This window comes from Thermobia domestica, chromosome 5 (assembly GCF_964235325.1).
Source record: "Thermobia domestica chromosome 5, izTheDome1.hap1.1, whole genome shotgun sequence".
Taxonomy (NCBI): Eukaryota; Metazoa; Arthropoda; class Insecta; order Zygentoma; family Lepismatidae; genus Thermobia; species Thermobia domestica.
This window is the reverse complement of record NC_137458.1, coordinates 72,785,474-72,813,103: the sequence shown is the minus strand read 5'-3', so window position 1 is coordinate 72,813,103 and position 27,630 is coordinate 72,785,474. Positions and strand designations below refer to the sequence as shown.

General features: G+C 37.7%; 1 protein-coding gene across 2 annotated transcripts in view; it reads left to right on the top strand.

Annotated features, from left to right (window-relative positions):
* The window catches only part of Reph (Regulator of eph expression), a 158,813-nt gene that overhangs the window by 23,420 nt on the left and 107,763 nt on the right, over positions 1-27,630 (top strand). For both annotated transcript variants that reach the window (XM_081758753.1, XM_081758754.1), the window contains exon 3: positions 6,363-6,940. In XM_081758753.1, the coding sequence (XP_081614879.1) occupies positions 6,363-6,940 (578 nt within the window). The remainder of the gene's footprint in view (positions 1-6,362; positions 6,941-27,630) is intronic.

Genomic DNA, 27,630 nt, shown 5'->3' with positions numbered 1-27,630 from the left:
TATTCTCAGTCATTTCGGATTTATAAGCACTGGACGTTTTATCTAATATAGGACCCACTTTTTGCGGCCATTTAAAAACGGTGGCCCAAATCGAAAAATGTTTCCTACAAAAGTTGTTTCGTTTTTCAAGTACTATTCAATGAGGTATGATTCAATACATGTTCCTATTTAAAAATTTGAAGTTGACCCCTGGGCCCCCTTGAAAGAGGGCCCTGGGGGTCACCGCAACAACACCATGTGATGCGCCCTATGACATTTTCCTATCTCAGTTTTTGTTTCATCTTATTATTCTCAGCCGTTTCGGATTTATAAGCACTGGACGTTTTATCTGAAACACCCTGTATATATATATATATATATATATATATATATATATATATATATATATATATATATATATATATATATATATATATATATATAATATAATATTACAGGGGATAACTGAGAGACGTAAAATAAATATTTCATTTAGTTTATGTATCTATCTAAATAAAAATGAAAGTGACTGACCACCCGACCGATCTCGGACCAAATTTTTTAACAGATGAGATTCGAGCCTGGGATGGTTTGTGTCATTTCAGTTTGATGGTGCTGCTTAGGAGAGTGTGGAAATATATAAAAATGATCGATGTTAGTGACGAATCCGCTGAGATGAAGTGTTTTCGGGGTCGTTGAGATGAACAGTGAAACTTCCGATGTCATTTAAATCCAAATTCAGCCCCGCAACTTGGAAGAGGGAGGTACCTAAAAATGATTGAAAATGACCTATATCAGAGCACGCTTCAATAATAGTAAAAAGTGACTGATTAACGGAACGTTGCTAAGCTAGTAATTGATGCTAGTTTTAATTAAAAGTAAGCATTGGACCAATTGAATCCCGCTTAATATTTAAGATTGATTTAGTGGGACGTGGAATTTATTTTTCTTCTCCAAGTGTTGACCTTCTTCACTTCTTTTAATTGTATGCCAAGTCATGTGTGTTCTAGCCTTGCTGGATCAGAGCTTACATAAACATGTGATCAAACCAGCATTAATTTCGATTTAATAACTTTCATTTACAGTTGTGTTGAGTTAGTATTAAAAAGAAAGGCTCTGTTTGCTTGTACGTAACAATAATTTTACAGGTGCGCTGAGACCACGAAGAGACTCAAGTTCAGGAGCGTTTGATCGCAGTCTGTTGTTTATATTCATGAAAGATTGTTTTGCATATTCTATAGTCATTGTTTCTTACCTTCACTTTAAGCAGTATGCAGAATATCAATGCAACAAACATTCACTGCATTTGACAGAACAAATAATGCTGTGAGATGGAGTGACCTTGTCCTCTTTTTGTTTTACATATAAAGCTCCTGCATATGCAGAATGATTATTTTTAAATATGGAAGGGGGTTTCAATAGTAACGAACATGAACGGGAAGTACATAGGATGGTGTAAACACGAGTTTGTATTTCTTCTTCTTTCTTTCCTCAGCTTATTTGTATTATGATTTAGTTACTGTGAAGTGTTGGCAACAGAGGTGAGTATTCCACCGCTGGCAACGCCGCAGTGATTGGACGTGACCCAGACACAAGGTTGAGTCTCGTTCGTGGTTTCTCGTTGGCTGCAGGGCACACATCGACATTAGAATGTTCTCCCACACCCGTGGAGATATTCCTAGTAGTCTTGACAGCCAACTTATAGCTAGCCAACCTTCTATAAATTGTTGTATGCAACAGCAGCAATGCATTTTAACCTCCTCAGAATCAAGCGTAAACTCATTTCACTGTGGTCGGGGGTGCAAAAACATCCATTGAAAATAACAAGTGCAGTCCGTGGGCACAGTTGCATTATAAACTGTGTCGTGTTGGAAGTTGCAAGTAATTTGAGGTATAAGTTGCCTGCTTTTCCAGGTTCTGTTTGCAACTGAGGAGAATTTTGATTTGCTTATACAATAGAATTGTGGAACAGCAAGGTCGGATTAAAGGTGGTGGGCTGTGGTCCCAAACCTCCAGGTGGATAGAGGCCTCTATTCTGATCAAATCTCAACTGGATATCTAAAAAGAATCATAAAGATATAATCACCATCATAAAATAAAGTATGACCAAAAATATGAAACATATTCCCTTAACTTTCCTACTGTACTTTTACAGAAAAGTATTAGGCGAAATCAGCAGGGGCCACATTTTTGTTTTTTCTTTTCTAGCCTCCAAATGAGTTAATCCGGTCCTGTGGAACAGTAAATTAAAAGCAATAAGGTAGACAAGTCTCCATTTGGAATTCAGATCGAAGAAATTATGCACTGAATATTGTTTCAGAAGACACGGTATTTCCTTTTCTTGGTAGAATACTTTCACATACGCGAAATGTTTTTAATCCGATTTAAACGTGTCGCTTAACGAAAAAGTTGAAAGGACTAGTCCAGTTATTTTTGTTAATTTTATTGTGCATCTACAGAACCCCTTCTTATTAAATCTTTAAATTTATTACAGTAAGAGTGCCCTACTACAGGAAATCATGGATTTTTTTTTCCTGTTTTATGCCTGTTCTTGCGAGTTCGATTCCGAATTAGTTTTTATGTTGTATAGCAGTAAAGAAGGAATAATTGACCCAGGCAAATCGTTAGTCTTTTAGAAGCACATTCAGCTCCAGGATTCGTAGCCAATTCGCAAACTTCATGTATCATTCCTTTAGTTCTTCTTGAGCCACGGTCTGCTGCTTGTTTATTCAGTTAAGTTCCTGCAACACTGGACGAACGCTGAAATCTGGATCTCCCACTTGATAAGTCTCTCTCTCTCTTTCTATATATATATATATATATAATATAAATGTTGCCAATCTTGTGTAGAAACACAATCTTCCTTTCTTAATAAAGCAATCTAAAGTAATAAAGTAATCTTCTTAATAAAGTAATCTCAGTTTGTTGTTGGAGCTACCCATAACCTACGTGGGTAAACAATAAACATAGATTGTTAATCTTGGGAATTGTAAACTTCAGGAGCCTTATGCAGAGTCGTTCTGACGCGTGATCAGGGCTATACTAGAGTTCGACTAACATGTCTACTCTAACATGTATTCTACACATCTTTATAACAAAATTATCTTAATTTATACAGCTTACTTATAATTCAATATTTCGACAGCTTAACCTGTAAGTACTATGCGGAGTCTGTCAAACTCCGCTGACGCCGGAACTTTCCGTTCGACCGCCTCTCCCCCGATTGTCGCTTCCTCTACCTTCTTGGTTATATTTAATGTGTATGTTAAAATTAACATCGTGCCGTTGGTTTGTCCGCAAGTCAATTTGGTGCGAGCTGGGATCGAACCAAGGACCCCACACACCAGAGCCACCCCACCCCACACTCTATCACTGAGCCACCGCAACCCCTAAATAATAGTAAAGTCGATCTTAATTTCAAGGTTAGAAGAAATGTTTCGCTTAATATCGTCTCGGGAAATTGATTAGTACATAGTATTTGGTAATTGCAAATTATTTGTATAGCATTTTTTTTTTCTTCAGACGATACGTATATGTAATAGTTAAGTTAAATGGGAATGACATGTATCAGTTGACTCAACGTCTCGTAAATGCACATATTACGCGAAGACAAAATGCCCCAGCATATAAAATACTAATGAGTATCATACACCAAACGCTAGTTCTATACGTTATTGGCCCATAATCTTTTGTTACTTCTTTCCATGGAACAAATCCTATCTTTGTGTAGCCAACCATTCTTTTTCAAAAGGTGTGTTGGTTGAGTGGAGACTCGTAAAATGGAGCGCCGTATCGGAAACCAACGACGGCAAGTTTGCTGACTGGTTACGCTGATTACTTTACACACTGTAGTTGTATGACAAGCTACACAAAAATACGGCCGCCACTCCCATCCTGTTTGGGACTTGCGGGCGTGTGTGACCTTTTAGGCCGTAGAACTACTACACGATCAGACACAGAAAGGAACGGAAATTAACGCCCATTAGCAGGTTACTACAAATAAAAATAATCAACCATCTTTGTCGCTACGCATGCTGTCCATAGTAATCAGATAGCATTCACAGTGAACTACTGCATAGCACCAGCGGAAGTGAGTACGCAACTTGAACGGTGCTACACAATTGGAAAAGGGGTAATGTCTATTATTTATATATTTTTCTTCCATCCAACTCATCTTGTACACTGTTGGTCAGAAAGTGGGCTGTTACAATTGTTTGGGAATGTAGAGCAGTTATCTTTTTAGCGGGTTGGAAATCGTATAATTTTAGTTGTCTTATTCTATGATCGTTGGCTTTCAAAAATAAGATAGACGTAAAAGTGGATGTATTCTGTTTCAGGAAACAGGTTCACATACCGTATGTGAAACAAGAAATTTTCTGTAGATATAATTAAGAAATGTATATATGTAACATTTACTTGTATGTACACAACGCTGTAATTGGGCGTTAAGACTGTTGTGTTGTATATTAAATAAATATAAATAAATAAAAACTGGAATTTTCACTCAAAAAAAAATGAGTCCCACGATTATGCACCGAGGTTAAGGGAGATGTTGGTGATGAGATGGATAATAATGTTGGAATGAAGTGGGAAAACACACACGGTATTTGTTCACCACAAAGCTCAGGGCACGAGCTGGGATCGAACCAGGGACCGAACGCACCAGAGGTGAACGCTCTACCAATGGGCCACCGCGACCATTTTCAGACTCAATTTGAAGCGAGATTCTTCCCTTCCTATTTTTTAAATAACTCCCGTAAGATTCATTCGATTTTAATGGGACTTGGTATGCAGGGGGGAACTTGTTCAGGGTTGAAATCTGCCAAAAAGCGGGCATAAAATATAAATCATGTTGCAAATTTGCACATAAATACGTAATATGATAAAACTATTTTCTAGTAATATGCTAGGTACAAATTATTCCGATGTTGGCATGATACAGCGCATATTTTAATTGCGGTATCTCAGTCATACGCAGTGCTTAGGTTTGTCATGGATGAGGAGGTGAATCTACTTCACCATACCTCAATTTAAACATTAATATGCCACGATAACTTATTTTTTAAATCCATTTGTGTAATATGACGTACATTTGTTTTGACGGTTCTCAATAATCACTGCTTTGAGATAAAATCGCCCAGGAATAACAGTAAAATTTAATCCCCTTATCAGTTTTTTTTTAAATGTCCCGTGAAAATTTCGTAAAACTACTGTTTTTATTAAATGTAGTATGTTTGAAATTAGACTACTGTTTGGGGTTTAAATTAATCAGAGAAAGTGAATTCAACCGTCTTACAAACGCATATTAACCATAACTTTCTTAAACTACACGAGATTTCCAATGAGACCAAGTAACTTTTATGTAGATGGCAAGTTTAACTCAATTTACCTAGTAGCAGGCCCGTATCGGGGGAAGGGTCTAGGGGCGGGCCCCTAAATTTTTACCGGCCTCCTAAATTTTTTACGATAGGCTTGCAAATGAACTATAATATGGTTGGATCAGCCCCCCTCAAACTTCTACAGGCCCTCCTACATTTTTGGGCTGGCTAGGTCCTGCCTAGTACAGGTAGGCCGAGCCAGTGAAGCGGGAGTAAGCTGGTTAGCATCCTGTCCTGTGTTAGCTGAGTTATGAGGCTGCTGTGAAGGGATAGATTGTGGATTGGATGTAGAGATGTAACACATAGAGTATTGAGCTCGCGATACATGTAACCTGAAGAACTGTAGAAAACATGCGAAACACTGTTTGTGGTAGTTATTTTGTTATATTAAGATACATAACTTTCCGAATCTGAACAGTGTGATACTCGATTGACTGTGTAGCATATTTAGATGATCTTTTTAATACAAAGATCCCAAAGAGCGAATAATTTCCCGTACATTTCTACATACGGATACGAGAATAGAGTGTAATCTGTTAGGAAATACAAATCTTGTAGAAATCCTTTATGCAAACCTAGTAACATCTTTGGAAAGGGAAGTTGGTGTCTAAGATTATATGAACATGCGTGTAAAGGGGGCGACAGGAATGTTCTCTTGACCAACATCAACGTGAGAGACTTCTTAAGTAGGTGTTGCAGAATATTGTTTGATTACATTTGAGTTGAGAGCTTGTACAGTCATGTTTAGAAAAATGTTCCATGTAATTTCAGTTCTGAGTACATAGGTTCTCAAAGGGACTTGCAGTTTTTAACTGCAAGTTCTCCAAGGCTAAAGCAAAACTACGAATAATCGAAGACTTCCTACTATTACTTCTACTGAATAATAATAATAATAGTCTGTACCAGATGTGTATGCAGTGCTTTATAGGGAAGGTAATTTAATGTCAGTAGTGTTCATTGCACTTGTACATGAATTGTAATAGATTTTTTTTTCTCTTTCTTTAGATATGGAAAGTGAAGCCGACTGTAGCAGCCACGCTGACCGATCGACCACATCTGTCAGTCCTGATACCCCCAGCGTGGTGGGATGTTCAAGTACCGTCGCTCCGGGTTCCAGCTCAGCTAGTCCTTTGGAACCCTATTTCATTGACTCTGCACTGCCTAGTGACAGCGACCACAACTATGACCACCATAGTTCGGAGGAAGAGCTCGAGGTGATAAACAGTCACCCAAAAGACGTGTCAGTGTGCCGCGACTCGTATCCTGAGAAGCGGAAATGGTCCGAAGTAAAACGGTTGGCCGCGGAGAGCTCGGGCAGCTCGGACGAGGAGGTCCAAGGTCTCCTTGCGGATATATCCACGCCTGTAGAGTTCCGTACTTCGCCTCCGTTAGATGCCCATAAACCCGGCAGGTCCCAGTCGCCGCCCCCTAAATTGTTCCACTGGGGAACGTCTAGGAGTCTGAGACCGTGTTCTCCGCAACAGGGACAGTCCTTGGAAGTGTCGCCCAGGAAGAAGCACCGCCATACACCCCGGCCACATCATATTCAGAGGCCATGTTTAGATTTCGAAAAAATGCAACAGGTAAGTGAATACTTTTGTTTATCGATTTAAATTTTTATGTATGCATGTGGCCCGGATGCTATGTTATATCGGCACCTCTGTTATGCAACAGAATGGAGTGTGTATAAAGAAACGAACATGTTTATTGATGGCAAATTGCAATGGTTATCAGGGTACATCTCTTAAGGACAATTTTGTCGTTTTTATAACTTAAAATTTCCCATCCCAACCCAGGAAATCTCCCTGCTAGACGTAAAATTTCCCTTCAACCAAAATATGTTCTAGCCGTTGGAACATAACAGCAATATCTATGGGCGTTCCAAGACAAACTCCAGACGACTATGTCAGTGTTTCAGAAACTACAATCAAATCCACGCCAAATAATCTGCTGTTTACCTTCAAACAAAAATTCATTGGTCCAGTCCTTTCTTCTGTCTTAATGTCTTTTCTGACTTTCATTCCAGTCTTTCTTTATGACTGTTTATATGGACGCGAAGTCCGTCAGCATTCAGATGAATGAGTGAACTTGAGTTGAGAATGTCAAAAATTCTAGTTTTCAGCATATTTTCAATCAAAATTCCAACATTCAAGTGTTTCTAGAATTTCCCATTTCTACGAGAAATTTCCCATCAGCTGACAACACTGCTTAAGGAACAGGGAATTCGCATTACTTACATTAGACTCTCTGGAAGAGAGTATTTGACGTTTAAATAGGTTCCAAAATTGGATAACAGTTAATAAATATTCTATTAGTCTGATCCGTGTGTACTCAGCGGCATAGATGATTTGAAGGCCATCCTCAGAACATGGCTGAAGATTATATATATATATATATATATATATATATATATATATATATATATATATATATATATATATATATATATATATATATATATATATATATATATATATCAATTGTCCGCAATGTAAGTCTGTCAGTATACCAAGAACATACAGGTTATGCCAGTAGTTAGAGAGAAATAGTATGTTTTATTTGCGTGCGAACAGAACTGTTGAATATATATACACATTGTATTATGAAATTAAATATAACCATTACAGTAAAACTGAATGTATTAGGTTAGGATTAAAAAAGAAAAAGAAAGAAAAAAAACAGTATTTGGCTTTGAAAGAAAAGTAACTTTTCAGTACGTGGTTTGTTAGCCGTTAGCTGCGATGATTTCTTCAGATGCTTTGGCAAAGAGTTGGTGTTTGTGGGTATTTAGTCAGGACGCCGTCCATTCGGATACTTAGTCTAAACTTTACATAGAATATTAATAGTTCTGAAACGGAATATTATAATAATCTATAGATTAGAAAGTTGGTTCATTTGTTTACATTGAACAATTTAATTGCAACAAAAATTATTTTTCGAGTACCTAAAAAAAAAAAATCATTAAGATTCACTATTTCCTGAAATAAATGGTTACCATAGACAATTCAGTTCTCCCGTTTCTCCACTCGTGACAATTCAGATAGTAAAAAACTTGCGAATTACGAAGTGATACAGCATTCGTCCTGCTGTATTTCATTGCACACGATGATGGAAGGACTGTGGTGCTAATCTTGTTTGATGCTGGAAACCTGATTACACGCCCACAACAGACTGCACAGGTGAGGTGAGGTCGATAAAGCAGCCGAACCACGCAGCTGGAGCACCCAGCCTGCCTGCACGGGGTCCACTTCAGCAAAAAGTACTTGAAAAATAATAATGATAAAGTTCTTAATCCAGTTTATGCATATGAACATTTGTATTGCATATGCTTGACTAGAGTGGAAAGAACATTCCGGTGGCAAAATTGAAATTTGTATTATCATAGTATTTATACTAGACCTAATGTAAAACCTGAGAGTGTGATGGTGACCGCGTAGTGTAGTCGCTAACGCTCTCGCCTTTGGTGCGAGTGGTTTCGGGTTCGAGTCCCATTGGAAACACTCGGTCTGAAAGGTGTAACAGTTTTCCTGCTAGCCTTCTTCAGTGAAGATTTTTTTTTTCATTCATACCAGGCAAATTGCAGAATAGTCCTAACAGTGCTTCCAGTTCGTCTCCATACTTCCTCATCCCTTTCTTCGTCCCCAGTTCCCTGGGCGGTGTGATCGCCAAGAGATGCGATCCCTCGTACAGACAAGCTAACATTGTAATAGATCCAGAAACTCCGGAAATCTAATTCTTATTCCGAAAGGAATAATGTGTATATTTTTGTTCCAACTCAAAAGTATTGGTCGGGTTCGTTACTCTTATGTAATGTTCTCATTGAAATCTATAGTTGTTTATAATGCAGCCTATCATCCAGTTAGAATTCTACGGAACTTGCCGACAGTACAAATGGGAGAGAAGTATATAAAAATTGCATAATTTACTTTGATACAATTCTTTTGCGTAAGATATCCATAAAGGGAGTGTATTGACTCAGTGCAAAAGCACTCATCTATGGTGTGAAGAGTCCCTGGTTCCAGACCATGAGAGTTTGTGGTATCGTTCTCGGGGTTAGTTTCCTTTCACATTCTCACTTCACTAGTATTTTCATACTTTTCGTTTAATTATCGTCCATTTTGGCCTTAAGGACATAATCGTGTGATGTAAAACTCAAACCAAACCAGATTCATCTCTTTTTACTAAATGTCTATAAAATGGTTGAATTTGTCGTTGTACATGTGTGAGAAGGCACTTTTCAGCTTTCGAAAAGGTCATTTAAGGGGCTAATTAAGAAGCTAATTTCAAGAAGGGGGAAGCCATAATGATTGTGTCCAACATTTAACATGAAAATGGGATGAAAATATAGTTGTTGAGAGTGGGAACACTAGGAAGTTCTCGATTTTGGAAAGAATCATTTAAAGGTCACTGTGAAAAGTTGATTTTGGAGAGCCTCGAAATTGAACAGCTGTTGTAAAGTCGATCCACGTTTTTAAGTATAGTACGCTGTTTAACAGTGTCTCAATTTCTTTAGAAAGGATTAGAGAACGGATGGTTAACTCCTATAAATCCGAACTTAGTGTCGTGGTGACTTTTCTAAGTCAGACGGTTATAAGTTTATTTTTTTTTTCCTTTTCTGATATTAAAATGGAAATATTTGAATTGAGGAAGAGCTCTAGGAGGGTCAACGAATGCTGTATCAAGATATCGATATGCTTCCGAAGAATCGATTGGTGAGAACGCTTATTTTCCATTCCTATGGAGGCCACGGTGTAAATTAAGTGGCATAGCAGAACTTTGATATCGATTACATTTCTAATTGTGTAAAAGTAATCTGTGTCCCCCTTGTATTTCTCGAAGTATGTGCAGACATCCATGTGAGTGCTTTCTTGTGGCATGATGACTGAAGTCCTGCTTTCTGAGAGCATGGTCCTGGGTTCGATTTCCTGCGGCGAGGGGGTGGGGAGTATGTCGGATATGAACCGAGTACTGGATTGGATCCCTATTTTAAATGGTCTCATCTTTGTACTGAAAACTCAAATAAATCAAACCTCCGTAACAGTACAGTCTTTCTCTCTCAAATAAGACCGACTTGTAAGTTGCTTGACTAGTTTATATTTATTAGTACAAAATTGTTCTTATAAAGTACAATACTTCTTGAATCTACATGTAATACGCCATCACTGTGTGCTTGCATTTTTATATTGAAAACGTTCTTTGCTGACGAAAAGTGAAACTGAAATCTTTGTCATACGAAGATATTGATTTCTCATTGTGTTTTCTTAAGCTACAGAAAATGTATTTAGAAAAGGATTGTTTAAGTGGTTCCAGGATTTATTTTATTTATTTTTTTTAAGGTAAGAATATTCGCATTAGAGGAAGAAAAGAAAAAAAAATTCTAATTTTTGGAATAAGTACGTTGAAGAAGGTATGAATATACCTAAAAAACCTATGGGCACGATGTAGCTCGCCATTCTCTCGTGACTTACTATTGAATTAGGCACCCTTCGCACCAGAAGTAAGCCCTCTGTCGCTGAACAGGCCCGTATCCAAGGGGGGTGTAGGGGCCCGGCTCCCCTAAATTTCCACTGCCCCCCTAAAATTTTCACGATAGGCCTGCAAATGAACCATGATATAGTGATGAACTATAATATCGTTGGATCGCCCCCCCCCCCTTATTTCTACCGGCCCCCTACTTTTTTGGGCTGGCTACCGGCCTGCCGCTGAGCCACCATGCACGCTGTTTTGCTTACAAATATATTTGCGAATATTAAACATCTTATTTTATATAACAACTTCATCTTACATGAAGATAAGCTCTGAATTCATCGTGTTGATCCGGAAACCACGGATTAGGAAAACTTGCAAGCTAGAAAGTGGTGTTCGTTGCACTTTCCAAAGCTATTGTTTGACAGTGAATAAATATTGCAAAGTAACACCAGGTTTTCAGCACAAGGCAATTCTCGTATTTTAGTACCAGTTTCTAATGCGATTCTCGAGTCGGTGATGAATAAGTAAGCATGCCAGTTTCATGGTCTTAGAGACACGCGGTGATAAAACAGAACAGTTCATGTGATGACAAAATGTAGGAATATAGTTTATAGATCGGTGGAAAAAAAAAAGTTTTATAGTAAACACAGAACAAATGTGTGTATATGATAAGAGCTAAGAGTTGATACCCTCACTTGGTAGAATTTAAGGGTCTTCACTACAGCGAAATCAAACTACCGCTAATTGTAGAGTTTTTCTGTAATGTCTTCAAAACAAGTAAAAATATTCGAAAAGCAGAAACGTGGTGAACTACACAATAAGATTTTGCATGTTATACCTTCACAATTCACCTATCCGCTTTTGGTATCCCGCTATTTACAGAAACTGCAAAAAAGTGCTAAATCTTTCTACAGTTGCAAATCGAAAGCAGGTAGATGAGTTGTGATAACGGTATCACATGCAAAATCGTATTATCTAGTTCACTATGTTTCTGCTTTTCGATTATTTTTATTTGTTTTGAAGATATTACAGAAAAAAAAAAACTCTAAAATTAGCGGTAGTTTAATTCCGCTGTAGTGAATACCCTTAAGGCTGGAAACAATGTTAGGCTGCAATGAAATTAAGTCATTTTGCTCATACAGTTGTTAATTTTGTTTGGAATAGGTAATTAATTTTTGTTTCCATCCTAATATTTGGATATATATTTTCACCATGGAAAGTAGATGCCTATTAATATGGTATGAAGTTACTATACTTGTCACTGTTGGGAGAAAACGAACAGTAGATGCTATATAAAATCAAATAAATTGTTCCAGCACAATAAAAGATGTTATTGGGAAGGAAAGACTTTTTTTCACCATCAAAAATTCGTTTCTATCGATTTTCACTAAATGTACGCAGAGAATTTGCCCTCAATCATGTTCTGTTCAACTACATATCAGTCAACTTAAACAGGGTGTTTCAAAACAACACAGACACCGTTTGAGAGGTGATTCCTGACACCAAGATAAGACAAAAAGTATTGACCAACCTGGGTGCACAAATGCTGCCTTTTGGAGTTATAGGCTGCCAAAAACATAATAAAATGAACTTTACCATAGTTTTCAGCTCTAAAACACCGCAGGTGGGACAAGACTTCACTTAGAAATTAATATTTGCGCTATCCATGTATACAGGTTTCAGAATCTTAAGGTACATCCGCAACAATTTTTATAGAGAGAGTTTGGATACGGGCATATAATTTGAAGTACTCACCAACTACCTTTATAAAATATGTTGCGAAAGAACCGGAGAATTCTGAAACACGGATATTTGGATAGGGCACATACTAGTTCGTATGTGAAGTCTTGACCCGACTGCTGTGGGTCCCATAGTTTTGGAGCTATGGACCTTAAAGTTCATTTTTCATGTGTTCGGAAGCCTATAACTCCGAAAGGAGGCATTTGTGCACCCAGACTAGTCTACACTTTTTGTCATCTTGGTGTCAGGAATCACCTCCCAAATGTTGTTGGCGTTATTTTGAAACACCCTGTAGAAGTCCCATACTTGCATAACACAGGATCTTCGAGAAAGAAAGGGGTGGTCGTTAAGTTCCTGTGCAGAAGTGATATCATTCGAGTGGGCGAATGATACACGATTTGGGAGGGGGGACTCAAATAGTTCCAGTGCAAAAATAAATGTAGTTTTACGAGAATCCACAGTATTATGACAAAAAGCATGTTGAAATGCATTTGCATACCACCATAAGCGCATTTCAAGTAAGTTGCATGGCCTTGAGCGGGCTATCTGCTTTCTCTAATCTCTGTTACGCGCTGTTGTCAGTTTATGGCAGGCGATAGTGTAAACCAGCGTTTCCCAACCGGTGTGCCGCGGCACACTGGTGTGCCGTGAATGGGCCGCTGGTGTGCCGCGAGGAAATCGAAACAAAATTATTAATTCTATAACAATCAAATCGCAAATCGTAGGGGAAAATGTATATTTGTATTGCACATTACTATGAACCTCTACTATGAATTTACAATTGTAAGTTTCATACCGTGTTACTTTTTGTACATTTTTAATGTTGAAAAAAGTATTTGTTATTGTTATGACCATTATTCTTCTTTATTGTTGCAGACTATTTCGTAACTTTAAAACTTAAAATATCATTCAATCCTTTCGACAAATTACCTACATCTGTGTTTTAAAAGTAAAAGAGATTTATTTGTTCGTTCGTTATTCTATGATCTTCCTTCTTAGTAAAAGTTTGGATAAAGTTTTCGAAAAAGAAAGCGTATTTTTAAAAACCGTGATTCCAATATTTCATTGCAATTGTTTTATGTTTTTTTTTAATTAGAATGGAAAATAAGTATAGTGATTTACCACGGGAAAAAAAACAGTGATCGAGCTTTCTTCTCTGTGCAAAGGAGATCAGTAACCAATGAAAAAAATGAAAAATGTCTTTATTGAAGCGGGCGAGGTTCAGCCATGGCTGCTCTGCCACCTAACCCTACCTCTAACTACCTAATCAAAGTAAAAAATACCACTGTTTTTTATATTTACAAATACTAATATCTCTAAGTGTGCCGCGAGAATCCATATTACACCAGTAGTGTGCCGCAAGATAAAAAAGGTTGGGAAACGCTGGTGTAAACACTGACTTTTCGCACCACTGTGAATGTTATCAATACCAGACGCGCTACCTAGAAATATTGTAGTACTATATTAATTGCTATCTTCAGCAAATAGGAAAATTAATTATGAACACATACGTGCAAACCGCATGTTTCTATGTCAGCTGGTTGTTGTGATACAGACTTTTAAGTGTTTCCATGTAAAACAAATCTGAAAATCTTAAGAATACGTTGTTTCGCGTAACTGCTGGTAGATCTTGATTCAAGGTTTGTTCAGTATTCTGTTACATAAAATCGAACCCGTAACCTATCGCAGGATAGTGGACAAAATAACTTACTAACACTGCTTAGCTCTCTCTGCTTGGTCTCATACTCTATATATATATCGTTGTATTTTTAAATAAACATGTTCATATGGATATTACATGTGGTTTGCCACGACTCGATTTTGGTGTTGTTTGCCGCGGTATTGTTCTCTCTGGCTTATCTTATATCACAATCGTGAAGATTTATACAAAATCGACTCATAAGCTAAGGGTTGCCAGATGACCATATTATAACAATAAAATCTATTATATTTATAAAGAGAATACAATACATACAATACAAACTGTCCCAAGCACGTTATTGGGTTACTGCGCTATCGGCTGTTAAGTCACTGTTAAATTTATTCAAGGTGAGTTCAAGCACCCGATATAATAATTTGTTTGCTTAGAAACTCTCCAAATGCATTTCCAAATTTTATGTGGCGTACATTTAGTTTGTGTTCGGCTGTGTAGCCAACATTAAATATAGTACGCGCCTTTGGCGTGGGAGACCCGGGTTCGATTCCCGGCGGGAGCTCATGTGGTTCGGATTCCACGTTAATCAGTAGGTCCACGTCTCATATAGCCTCGCTGCTGAAAGGGACGCTAAACTACAATCAACTCAACTCAACCAACATTAAATCTAGGTATATCATCAGGATTACTCATAAGATGGGTAGCAATTCCGGCAAATGGGGACCCGACCTTCCTGAAGGTATGGATTTTTTTTCCCTTTATAAATATTTCATGACCTTTCTAGAGATCAAATTAAACAAAATTAGATTTAAACATATAGATTTAGCGATCTTTTAAACGCCTTTTGTGAGAGGAGGGAAATTTAGTCTATTGGTAATATAAAAATTTAGTGAGTTTTGTATTGTTACTTGGCTATTTTCAAGTCCACACAAAGCTCCCTAGTGGCTAAGCGGTTAGCGTACGCGCCTTTGGCGTGGGAGACACGGGTTCGGTTTCGGCGGGGGCCGCGGTGGCTCAGTAGTAGAGCGTTCACCTCTGGTGCTAGGGGTCCCGGGTTCGATCCCAGCCCGGGCCAAGTGAACTTTGTGGTGTACAAACACCGTGTGCGTGGGTTTTCTCGGGCTTCTCCCGTTTCCTCCCACTTTCTTCATTCCACCATTTCATTCATTACTCATCATCACAGTCTCCTTTAGCCTAACCGGCATAACCGTGGGACGTAAAACTCCGATTTCATTTCATTTTTTCGGTTTCGGCGGGAGCTCATGTGGTTTGGATTCCACGTTAAAACTGTAGTTCCATGTCTCGTATAGCCTCGATGCTGAACGGGACGGTAAAACTAAAATCAAATCAATAACATATATTATTAAAATACTAGGGTAGGGAATCCCTCCATAACCTTTCTGAAACAAGGTGGAATGTGCACAAATTGGAGTGAATTTGAGTTAAGCATCCCATTCATCAGCAGACTGAGGCCTGGGTCTACAGCTTAACATGGTTTCCGATCCACATGAGTTTCCGCCGGTAATCGAACCCGGGTCTCCCACACCAAAGGCGCGTACGCTATCCACATAGCCACAAGGGAGCCCTGTGTACGATTTGAGACGATAAAACCTATGGCAGAAGTAAACGGTAGATTACTTTTCTCTAAGTTAGAACCATCAATTCTGTCGGACGTTTGAAGATAAGTTTTAAACAATATAAGTGTAAGAAGTTGAATCCTGCAATCGAAAGATAACTCATTTGATACTGATCTACTCCCAGAAGAAAGAAAAGAAAAAAAAAATAAAATATTGGGTTTATGATGTAATCGTACACAAGATCATATCTCAGGTGGATTCTCAGTGTGCATGAATTAGAAATATTTGCTTAACTTTTCAAGCAATTCTCAAAGTAAACACTTTGGATGACAGTGGCGCAATCAAGAAATTAATTTCAACCAATTCTGATAACTTTTGTTACAATTTTGTCTAAGTGTAAGATAAACAAGTTTATAAGTCAGTCTGTGTGCAGCTACTTTCTCGTATCTTCACAATGGAATTTATAAATTGAAGTTATATTTGTTTCCTGAACTTAACAAGGCACTCAGAATTTCTTGACGAGAAGTGGGTTTTGTGGTGGACAGTGTGCGTGAGTTTTCTCAGAATTCTTCTGTTTCCTCCCACTTTCTTCATTACATTACTTTTCATTCACTCTCATCATTACCATATCCTTTATCTTACACGGCATAAGCATGGGACGTAATATTGAAATATTCCATTTCATTTTTTTTTTTTTTAAGTATGTAAAACCGAGTTCTTTAGTCGCGTAGCATAATGGAAAACAGAACATTATATAACAGGAGATGATATTAAAACTCTGTTAATAGAGAAAATGCAATTATATCAATTTATTAAGCTTTTGTGATATTAATGATATTTTATATTCTGTGTGGAGCTTAATGTTCTCTTTCAGCAGCGAGTCTAATAAGAACTCTCTCGTCCCAAAGGCGAAAACATTTACCACTTGTTCCAAAGGATCAAAAACAGGTGCCTGGCAACCCTTCCTTTAACTCCAGGTGTGGGTGAATTTTCATAATAATGAAATATAAGATCGGAATGTAAATACTGTGACAAAATCGTGGCAAACATACCACCGTTCATATGTACTCATGTCCAAAATGATTGTCACATATCTATAACTGTCTTCTTGTAGGAATGTAATTTGATAATGATTTTGCAGGGTACTTTTAAATACTGATACTATGTGTATAATCGGAAAATGTATATTTGTGGTAAATTTCATAGGGAAAGAATTATAAATACGAAAATTAGAATGAATAAAACAAAATGTTGCTAAATGAACAAGAAAGTTTTGTTTTCGTTTTATTGTTCTTATTTAGCCCTCTTTTGACATGAAATCTGCCACATACATGTCTTTGCCGATTATACACATATTAAAATTATAAGAAATACCGGACGAATTCATTATCAAATTATATTAGTACAGCATGTTCATAGACATGCGACAATAATTTTGGACATGAGTGTACATATAATACAAGTAGTGTAAATAAACTAGGAGATTCTTTCGAAAAAACAATTTTGAAACAAACCTCTCTCTATCCGGTATATGCAGTATGATTTTTTTCGCGTTTCACGTTTGAGTATTTCACCATCCATTCACCTATTTCTTTCTTTCTCTCTTTTTCGTTCCTTCGTTCTTTCTTTCTTTTCCCTGGTACTCAACATATGAATTCTTGATTGTTGAACAAACGCACAGCCATCTAAATGATGACCTACCATAAATACTTACACCCAAAACAAAATTGTTTCGAGACGCGAAGAGCTGATACAAGAGGGCGGGAACAAGGCTTCTTATCTTTATTCGGGTAACTGTTCCTCGGATTTATTCTTAGTAAATAAAATTCGCATTGTGTTTTCAGAAGTTATTTAAAATATATTTTAAAAAGGATTTAGTTTTGTTAATTAGTTCAAGATTTACATTTAGTTCTAAAATAAGAAATTCGCATTAGAGAAAGAAGAGCTAAAACTTCAATTCCGAAAACTAGTTATAAAAACAGGGGCTTTAAAATTGATTTAGTTGTGTTTCACCTATGCTGCCTATAGTAGTTCTGCCTATTTATTGTACCTAAAGTTTGTAACATGCAATCGTATTTTCATACCCCTCAGTTCGTCGTTGAAAGTGAATTTGGATAACTATGTTACACAAAATACGTGTAACGAAGTCCTGTATGGATTCGCAAATGACACACTGTACATATATAATGTAAGATATTTTCAATCACATTCTCTTAAACCAATCTGAAAGGTTACGTGCGGGTCCTAGGGAGTACGTATCCTATGTTACTGTTGTCAGATAAATCATATTTCTGTGTGTGTGTGTGTGTGTGTGTGTGTGTGTGTGTGTGTGTGTGTGCGGGGGGAGGAGGGTGTCATTCTCATTTTGAATTATTGCAACTTCAGACCTCTGTGTCCTGCTGGGCCTCATTTTACCCTCCCCCCCGTCTCCTCCGTATCAATAACCTAATTCATAGATTTGCTAGTGTCGTACTGAAAAACATATACTTTAGTGTCAGTTTTCGTCATAATGGATGGAGTGGTTATTGTACAGGATTTTTTTTTTTTTAAGTTATAAAAGAAAAATCGAAACCCGCGTGAGGGTTTATACTTATCTATATCATTTTGGAAAGAAGTATTTAGAATGAAGGAAAGTCTTTTGTGGGTCCTTGAATAAAAAGTTGAGAAACCTCAGTGCTTCGTGTGAGAGGATCGCACTGTATAGGGTAGAAGCACGGACATTATGCACAAGCGATGTAAAAAGACTGGAAGCTTCCGAAATGTGGGTATGGAGGAGAATGGAGAAAATTAATTGGGTCGAGCAGAAAGCGGATGAGAGGGTATTACAAATGGTGGGGGAGAAAAGAACAGTTTTAGATGTAATTGAAAAGAAGAAAAAATTGGTTGGGAAGGAACTGTATGAGATGTGCTAGGGAAATTATGATGGGATGAAAGAGGAAGGGGAGCAAAGAAGGCTACAATTGATGAACGGTTTCAAAACAGAAAAATCGTACATGAAGACGAAGAGGTTAGCTGAAGACTGGATCATGGAAGGTTTTGAGTTGCAGTGACCTGTCAATAATGGCAAAATACTTATTAGGTTTGTTCAACTCAATGATATATGTCGATTGGTATGTCTCATTTTCAAGACTTTATTTTTTTGTTAATATTGTACAGTTTTAAACTATATTATTGAAGCTTTACAATGATGCAATTTTGAGCATACATCAGTTTCGAAACGTTGCTTCCGTTTGAAAGTGACTGAAAATTAATCCTTTGAGTTAGTAGCATTCCTTCCCGTCCCGCGGCAGAGATAGGGCAATAGTTATACATTAATGCCAGTATCTATGGATACGCCATTTAATTTCCGTTATTCCCTGGAATCTCAATATTCAGCACGAGAGAATTGCGTTCTGGCAGGGAGCCAGCGCTCCTTACGGACGTTATAATAAAAAAAAAAAAAAAGAAAAAAGAAAAAAAGCATTAGTTGTTCCAGCTGGACCGGACGCATTGTCCATACATGTACAGTGGTACCAACCTTAGACCTAAAAACTCAATCACGAACAGTGCTTGTACTTCGTTTAGTGTCACTGTCGTAACTTCCAGTTTTTATAATCTTAATCTAGTGTAAAAGGACTCTGATTATCTTATCTCAACTCGAGTGGTCTGTTTGTGCTGCGACGGTCTAGTGCTGTACGGAAGAAGTCGGGTATTTATAATGTTTAGAACTTACCTTCTACATTTATTGTAATAACCTAACCTATTGTTTTAAAAAGAAATAGTGGACAATTGTAGCCATGTTGGATTATTGCCGATTTTTGGGATAGATATTGAATATGTATCAACGTTTGAATCCAAGTTAGAGCATCGAAAGGAGTTACTTTGCTTGTAAAATGCCACTTATTTTAAATATTCCGAAATTCGAGGTTAGTGTTGCCAATTCAGATATGGAAAATAAGCTAATTCTTATTCGTTACATATAATTAGCGATTTTATATGTATTTTAAGCTTTTTTCCAGTTTGTCTATAATATGCTTTTAAACACGACATAATTACCATATGATTATGAGACTTCGGTCATGCTAAATTCATTCCAGCAGACTACTTTACGGGAACTTTCTTATAGCATCTATATGGGTGGTGTACAAGACTTCGATGCGGGGAAACCCGGGTTCGATTCCCGGTGTCTGCTCATGTTAGATTCCCATGTAAAGCTGTAGATCCACGTCTCTTATAGGCTCGGTACTGAAAGGGACCTTAAACCCTAATCAACCAATCAAAAATCGTATTTTATCAGGAAAATATCATACAGAGTGTACCAGAAGTAGTGACTCACCTTTTGAGTGATCAGTAATTTTTTATTATAAACAAAAATGGCATAAAACAAAATTGAAGTGTTGTAGTGTTGCCAACTGAAAAAGGAAAACACAATTACCCAGAACATAAACAAAACAAGAAACATCAATAATACATCCTGATCTGCCGCGCCTAACAAATGAGTCACTACTTCTGGGACACCCTGTAGAAATAACTTGACTGCGATCTCAGGTTTTATTTATATGTTGATAATTGCAATTTTCAGATTTTTTTTTTTAAAGCTACTAATAAGTTTAATTGGGTGAGTTGTATTGATTGTTACTAGTGGATAAAAAAAATCGAACGACGAAAGAAGATAAGCTTCACAAGTATGGTAATTGTGAAAACTTCATGGCCCATAGATACCGAAAAAGTGGTTTTTCGACATCTGTTCGTCCTGATGTACACTCGCCTAGAGCAGAGGTAAAAGTAAATATGAAAAGTTGGAGGACGCATGACATCATACCGTCATTCTTGCTTATCTTTTTCCATTGTAAATTTGTAGGAAGTGGGGGGGGGGCGCCATTGATATTTTATGGAAGGGAGACTACGACGTCCACCCTCGTTCCCCTCACTTTTACCTCTGGCCTATAGACTAAGCCCCTCAATGTACTTCAAGCAAATTATAAAGTTAATATTTTTGTGATTCTTCGTGGGGAGGGGGGTTAGAATTTTCTTCCTACTTTTAAGAGTAGTTTACTGATCGATGTGAATTATAAAAATGATTCAGGTAATTTTAGTCATATTTCGCAAGTATTTCATTAAGTACCTGATGAACTATCTCATTTACCCTGAAAAACTCGACCAGGAGTAGTTTATTCTTGGAGGGGGACTTTTCGGACGATTTTGTCAAATTACTCACGCAATTCGGTTCACAATTCATTACTTTTTTTTTTTTTTTTTTTTTTTTTTTTGCTGCGTAATTGGTGAGAGATAGAGGCGGCATATAGTCGACACTTCCTTTGGAGAGAAAAAAGGGTATTGTTTGTTGTGTTTAGGCAAAATAATAAAATTGTTGTATTCTGTCGATTTGATCAAAATGTTCGAGTCTTACAGAATTGACTTTGGTGTGGGAGACCTGGGTTCGATTCCCCACGGGAGCTTATGTGGTTCGGACCCCGTCTAGTATAGCCTCGTACTGATAGGGATTTAAACTCAAAATCAACTCAACTCTCACAGAATTCAAAACTTCCAATGAAGGCAGACTTCGTATTCTGAAGGTCGAACTCATATATATATAATATATGGTTAAGTCCTTCATGCCCCTGCGAGATCCCCTCGTAATCGGCAATAAAATATTTATTCAAAAAGAATATTGCAGTATGATAGGGAATGCAATATCGCTCGCTTTCTCAAGAGCCGAAGATACGAGTTTTCAAGCATACAATTTCATTTGAATCTTTAAAAAGAGAAATGTTTCATATAATTCTCATTCACAAATTTTCGGATTCAGTGCAGGTGCAGTTCTAGGATACAAGAACTTGAGTAATTATAGTTCTGTTGTACAGATACCCATTTACACTTGCCAGTTATTAAATAAACTAATAAGTGTTCCCAAACTTTATATATATATATATATATATATATATATATATATATATATATATATATATATATATATATATATATATATATATATATATAGGAAATTTGGATACGTAGTTTGACACCATAATTATTTAGGCATCCAATTTTATACAAACATACGAAATATCTTAATCCTACAATGCATGATTTTATTTTCTGTAAAAGAAAACAAAAATGAGTAACGTAAGTGCGCTTAATAGTGCCATCTAAGCGGAAACTGGAATTACAACTAGCACTCGAACGTTCCCAATGTGATTAAACATGCATTAGCAACTTACATACAGTTATGTAGGAAAGCAGATTATTTACCACTTTGACCCATAGATGTCCCACTACGCATTGTAGGGTTAAAGTTATTAATTCACGTAATATCACTGCAGATACTATAATATATTTGCTAACTTCTTTGTTCTTCATTGTCTTGTTAAGATTTTTTTTTTTTTTTTAAATTAAGGTTGTCTTCATTTTCCTTAACTCCCTTTAGTGCCAAGAAGCAATGTGTTTGGTGTTAGCAAGATAAAAACTACATTCAAATGTGTAGTTACCTGAATAGGAATAAAAATTGTATTTCCATATAGAAATGTATGGCTTGTACCCCTTTTGCAGTAAATCCTTCACAGGTGTATATTTTCCATGTGGAAACAGTGTAGATCCATGTGTGTGACTTTAATGTCCTTTTCTTTCAATGCACCTGTGCTTGAAATAAGACACCACAGTTGCAAACACGTGGTACAGTTAGCATTTGGCAAACAAGTGCTTGGTTTTAATACTGAAATAATAACTGGATACAGGCATATCGTATTTCCATTGTTCTTTTCAAGCACAGCATAGTCGTACCTGCAATTTCAAAGCGTTTGCGTTCTGTAATATAAACTAGACCTGTTCGAATGGCAATACTGATTGGATTTTTAAAGCAAACTGTGTGTGTGTGTGTGTGAGAGAGAGAGAGTTGATAATTTTTCACTTTGTATTGTTTATATAGAAAAAGAGATCGTTAATCCCACATGCCTTAACCAGCACTGCAGCTGCTTGTTGTATTGAAAGAAAGCATACGATCAATTTTACATTTTGCTTTTATGCAGTAAAGACTTAATTTTAAACGTGAGGAAAACATTTGTTTCGTCGAATTGAAATTACTGCGATCTAACAGGAACCTAAAGAAGTTATATTTCAATTAGATTATTTTTTTAAAATTGAATAAAGACAATAGCAATGATTGCTACTATTATGAATTTGTATTCATTGAGATTATACGTAAATAAATTAGCATAGGCCTATTTGTTCTATTCCAAACCTAGTGTAGAGCCGCAGTGGCTCATGGGATCCCTGGTTCGATCCCAGCTCGTGCCAAGTGAACTTTGTGGTGGACAAACACCGTATGCGTGGGTTTTCTCGGGGTTCTCCCGCTTCCTCCCATTTCATTTATTCCACCATTCCATCCATTTCTCATCATCAGTCTCCTTTAGCCTAGCTGGCATAATCGTGGGACGTAAAAGTGCAAGATTCTTTTCCAAAGCTAGTGTTAACCACGAGACAAATTTCTCGCCTCGTCTCGAAAACCTGACGGGAAGTGAATGTTAACGCTCGCAGTATCAATAACGGAAGGGGGGGGGGGTACCTTGTGCCCACCACAGTGTATTTTGTAATTACTCTTTTATTCGTTTCTTTAAAATTGTGTAATCAGCTAAATCGTATACCTTGTGGTGATGCAAATTGAACGTTAGTGTGTCCATAAATTTGCTATTTTACTCCCCCGTTGGTAGGAGATGTCACTGACAATTAGAAGTGTCATTCCTAGTATAATAAACAACTGTTAATCTTATGCTGTGTACTCTTCACTTCAGTCACTGTAGATTTTTGTGAGAGTTTCTAATTTGTTTATTTTGCGATATATATTTAATCAAAACAGGTGGGCACAACATACCCCTCCCCTTGGTATTCCGAGTTACAAAAAAATACCTAGGTAGTGCGACGGTTAAAATTCGAGACAAGAAATATTAAAGTTGTCTGAAGACAAGAAACTTTCCGTCTCATGGATTTTCAACACCGTTCTAGTGTTACATGATTAGTCATTTAAAAAAAAATAAGTAAATAAATTAGATAAAGATAATAAAGATAACTTCTTAAAATTTAAGAATACACAAGTTACTGTACTATATGCTCCAATAATAAAAATAATTTAAATGTTGTATCACAGTTTTGTGAACCTCTTGTGACGCGGAAGGATTCTGATTGTTGCTAGGTGAAATTAAGAACAAAATCAGTGCGGTACAGAAATTTTGTACATACATGTACAGAACGAGATGCGAAGAGACGAGGAAAGCTTTTCGAGAATCGAGACGAGACGAGAATTCGACGACAAAATTTTACGAGATATGAGAAGAAAACTCTCATCTCGTAGGCTACACTGTCCAAACTGGACCCTTTGTTGGGAGATTTACTTTCACTTCTTTTATCGGTAGAAAGTAACTAATCAGCAGAAGAGCCATTAAATATATTAGCAGTCATTGTTAGGACAGTAACACGTTTATTACGAATAGATCAAAGCTTATGTGAATTATGCCGTGACGCGTCAGCTCCGTCATTATTGAAGTGCACTGCAAGCTAAGATTATGTAGGCATATGTGGCTGTTGATGTAGAAGTATGTAATACTAAAGGTAATATTTAGAACACTGTAGTGAGATAGGGCATTTTTTTTTTTTTTTTAATGGCATGACTAGAGAACGGGACAAAATGTGAATCGACGGGACACCAGAAAGAAACCTTAAAACTGGAACTATTCTGGTCAAAACGTAACGTATTCTAATCCTAGTCTTTTTTTTTTTTTTTTTAATAAGAAAGTTGCAACTTCTGTAGCTGTTCTACGCATTACATCGCTAGAGATAGCACATTTTGATTTTGTTATTTGTTCAAGAACGACATTTGCGATGGAGCTGTGAAACACTTTTATGGAGGACAATTAGTACCGAAACCTGGGAAGGCATTTTTGGGTTGAAGATGTCCAGGATCTGCATTTGATGTGACATCCCATAATTCTCTGGCAGGAAAAACGCTATATTGACGGTCTCTGTATTCGAAGCAGGAAGTATGAGGCCTAATAATGTCAGTAAACACATTAATCAAAGTTGGAGACACACTTGATAAATATATATATGTAGGTGTGGTGTGCCATGCCTCCACTTACCAAGATCTCGTGGCATGTATACAAAACAGCAATGCTATACTGCAAAACATCTATTGCATATACAAAAAGGAAATCTTTCAGTTTCACGTCCCACAATTATACCCTCTGAAAGCCGTGTCTGAAAGTTCTGTTACTTCGTTGAAGTTTCTAGGGTCCAAACACGACAAATCAACCCATACAGCATCTATTTTGCTTCTGAAATCTTGAAGATATACTGGAAATTACCGCATCCTATATTGACATCCCATTAATCCGTCCACCGCATCCGAAGTATTGGCGTCCCACGCGCTCACAGAGAAGAAACTGAATGACGCACGTACCTGCCAAGCGATGCGGACTTAGTCCGACTATTAACGTTCAGTAATACAGGCGCGTTGCGTACACACAACAGGCATAGCTCGTCCAGTGTCGAAGATAATTAATGCAGATATCTGAGTAGGTTGTTCGCGTGTGATTGTTGTATGACTTTAAAGTGGGCTTGTGAGCTACCGCATCAAGTCGCCGCGTATGCCAGGCATTTGGGGAGAATATCGTGAACGAACGCACCGCCAGGCTTTGGTTCCAAAAATTCCGTTCGGGAGATATGAGCCTTTCTGATGAATTCTCACAAGGGACGTCCACCTGTGTTGGATGACGAGGCCCTGAAAGCAACCATGGAGGAGAACAGTGGTCTAACATGTAACGAACTTGCAGAAAGGTTTCATGTTTCCACTGAAAGAGTCACCCTGCACCTGTATGGGATAGAGAAGTCACACAAGTTAAGAAAATGGAATGCCCCACCTTATTGGCAGCCAAGAAGGCAGAAGTGATTTCCTGTTCGTCCTTGCTCACCCGGTACCTGAACACACCCATTTTGATCGTTTGTTCACTGGTAACAGTAGGTGGGTCCTCTGTGACGCTCACACGTACCAGACATTGGTTGTAGCCACGTGACCCTGTTCTTCACACCTGAAGACCACCTTTGCTCCCTCGGAAGATTATACTCTCTGTATGGTAAAATTGTCGGCAGTTAGTGCGTTACGAGCTCGTTCCAAGTGTCAGATCGACCATCAGTGCTGATCTACTCTCAGCAATTACAAAGGTTGCACCGTGCATTGAGGCACAAGGAGCCGTTATTGGTGAATTACAAGGATGTACTGTTCCTGTACAACAATGCCAAGCCATATGTGGCAATGAGGACCCGGAAGATCCTTCAGCAACTTGGCTGGGAGACATTTTGGCATGCACTATATTCACTGGACTTTGCGCCAATAGATTAACACCTGTTTCATTCATTCGACAACCACCTCCGTGGAAGATCCATCACAAATAAGGCAGACCTGCGAAACGCACTCAGGGACTTCTTGCATACACGACCGCCAAGTTTTATCAACCAGGGTATTGTGTAGCTGCAGGAGCGTTGACAGAAGGTGTTGGATGCTGATGGAGATTACTTCGAAACCTAAAGGTTCGTACCGACCACTGTATTGCTCTTTGTTTATAGCTGCTCTAGAACGACAAATACTTTGGCTACCTTGTTTTAGTTACCCTGCTTATTTACTTTGTAATATACACATGATCGGTTGAGTAGTTTTTCAGGCAGTACACACTTCGCCCGTAATCAGTTTAAAGCCTCGGGCGGAGGGCCATGTTTGAGGAAAGCTAAGCAGGCCTTCCTCAAAATATATATCGCAAGAAAGTAGAAGGGAAGTCGGAAGAAATACTTAAAGAACACAGTATCACATAGTAGCTCAAGTGGTAGAGCGTTGGCTTCGCATTCGGGAGGTCGTGGGTTCGATTCCCACTGCAGACCGCCATGACTGGAGTTTTCTAGGGTTTTCCTCAGTCATACCAGGCAAATGCCGGGATGATACCTACTTAAAGGCCCTGGCCGATATCCAGTATAAAATGGCCTCTGAGCTATATCTGGTGATTGTTAAATAAATAAATATTATGAACGAGAATGCACAACAGCTTGCAGAGAAAACTCCATTCATATATTTCACGGGCCACCCTATAGAAATGATGAGGCATTGGTTCATTGTCTGTTCTGTAGTATCAAAAAATTAAGATTCCTGGAATAATTTCCAAAATAATCTAACCCTAATTTCAAATGTAAAATATTACAATAAAAAGTTATGATTACACAATGACGTGGGAAGGGTTTGTGTTTGTCAGAATGGGGGAGCCTGATTAAACTGTCAGAAAACCGGAAAATCAGCCGGTTTTGTACGTATGAGCCTCACTTAAAACAAAATGTTTCTTGGTTAGCACTGCAGCGATTTTCTAGATTTAAAGCTTGTTTCGTTAAGTTCGAAAACTTCTTTTGTATGCTGCATCTAGGGGCGCTTGGGAAGGGGAGCGCACCGGTTACCGCCCGGTGGTTCTATCCGCCTCTGCTTTTGGGTAAGGGAGGGTATGATTAAAGCAAGTAAATGATGGAAGATTTGGTGATGGAAGATACGCAGCCAGGACCAGATTTAAATGTCAGGGAAGAGGAACAGTAGTAGCACAACCTTGGTTGAAATGAAATCTTTGTTTCACATTTACGTCTTGTAGACAAAAGGAGGCGGATGATTTATGGAAGTGAAGATTGTGAGCGAATTGGTATAATGTAGATTTAAGAGAGAACTGGAGAATCTATGGATACTAGATTGTCCACCTCCAACTCTAACCTAGAATCGAACTAGGGGATCCTTTGCACCAGAGACAAGCGCTGAACCACATAGTTCTGTTCCACCAATTTT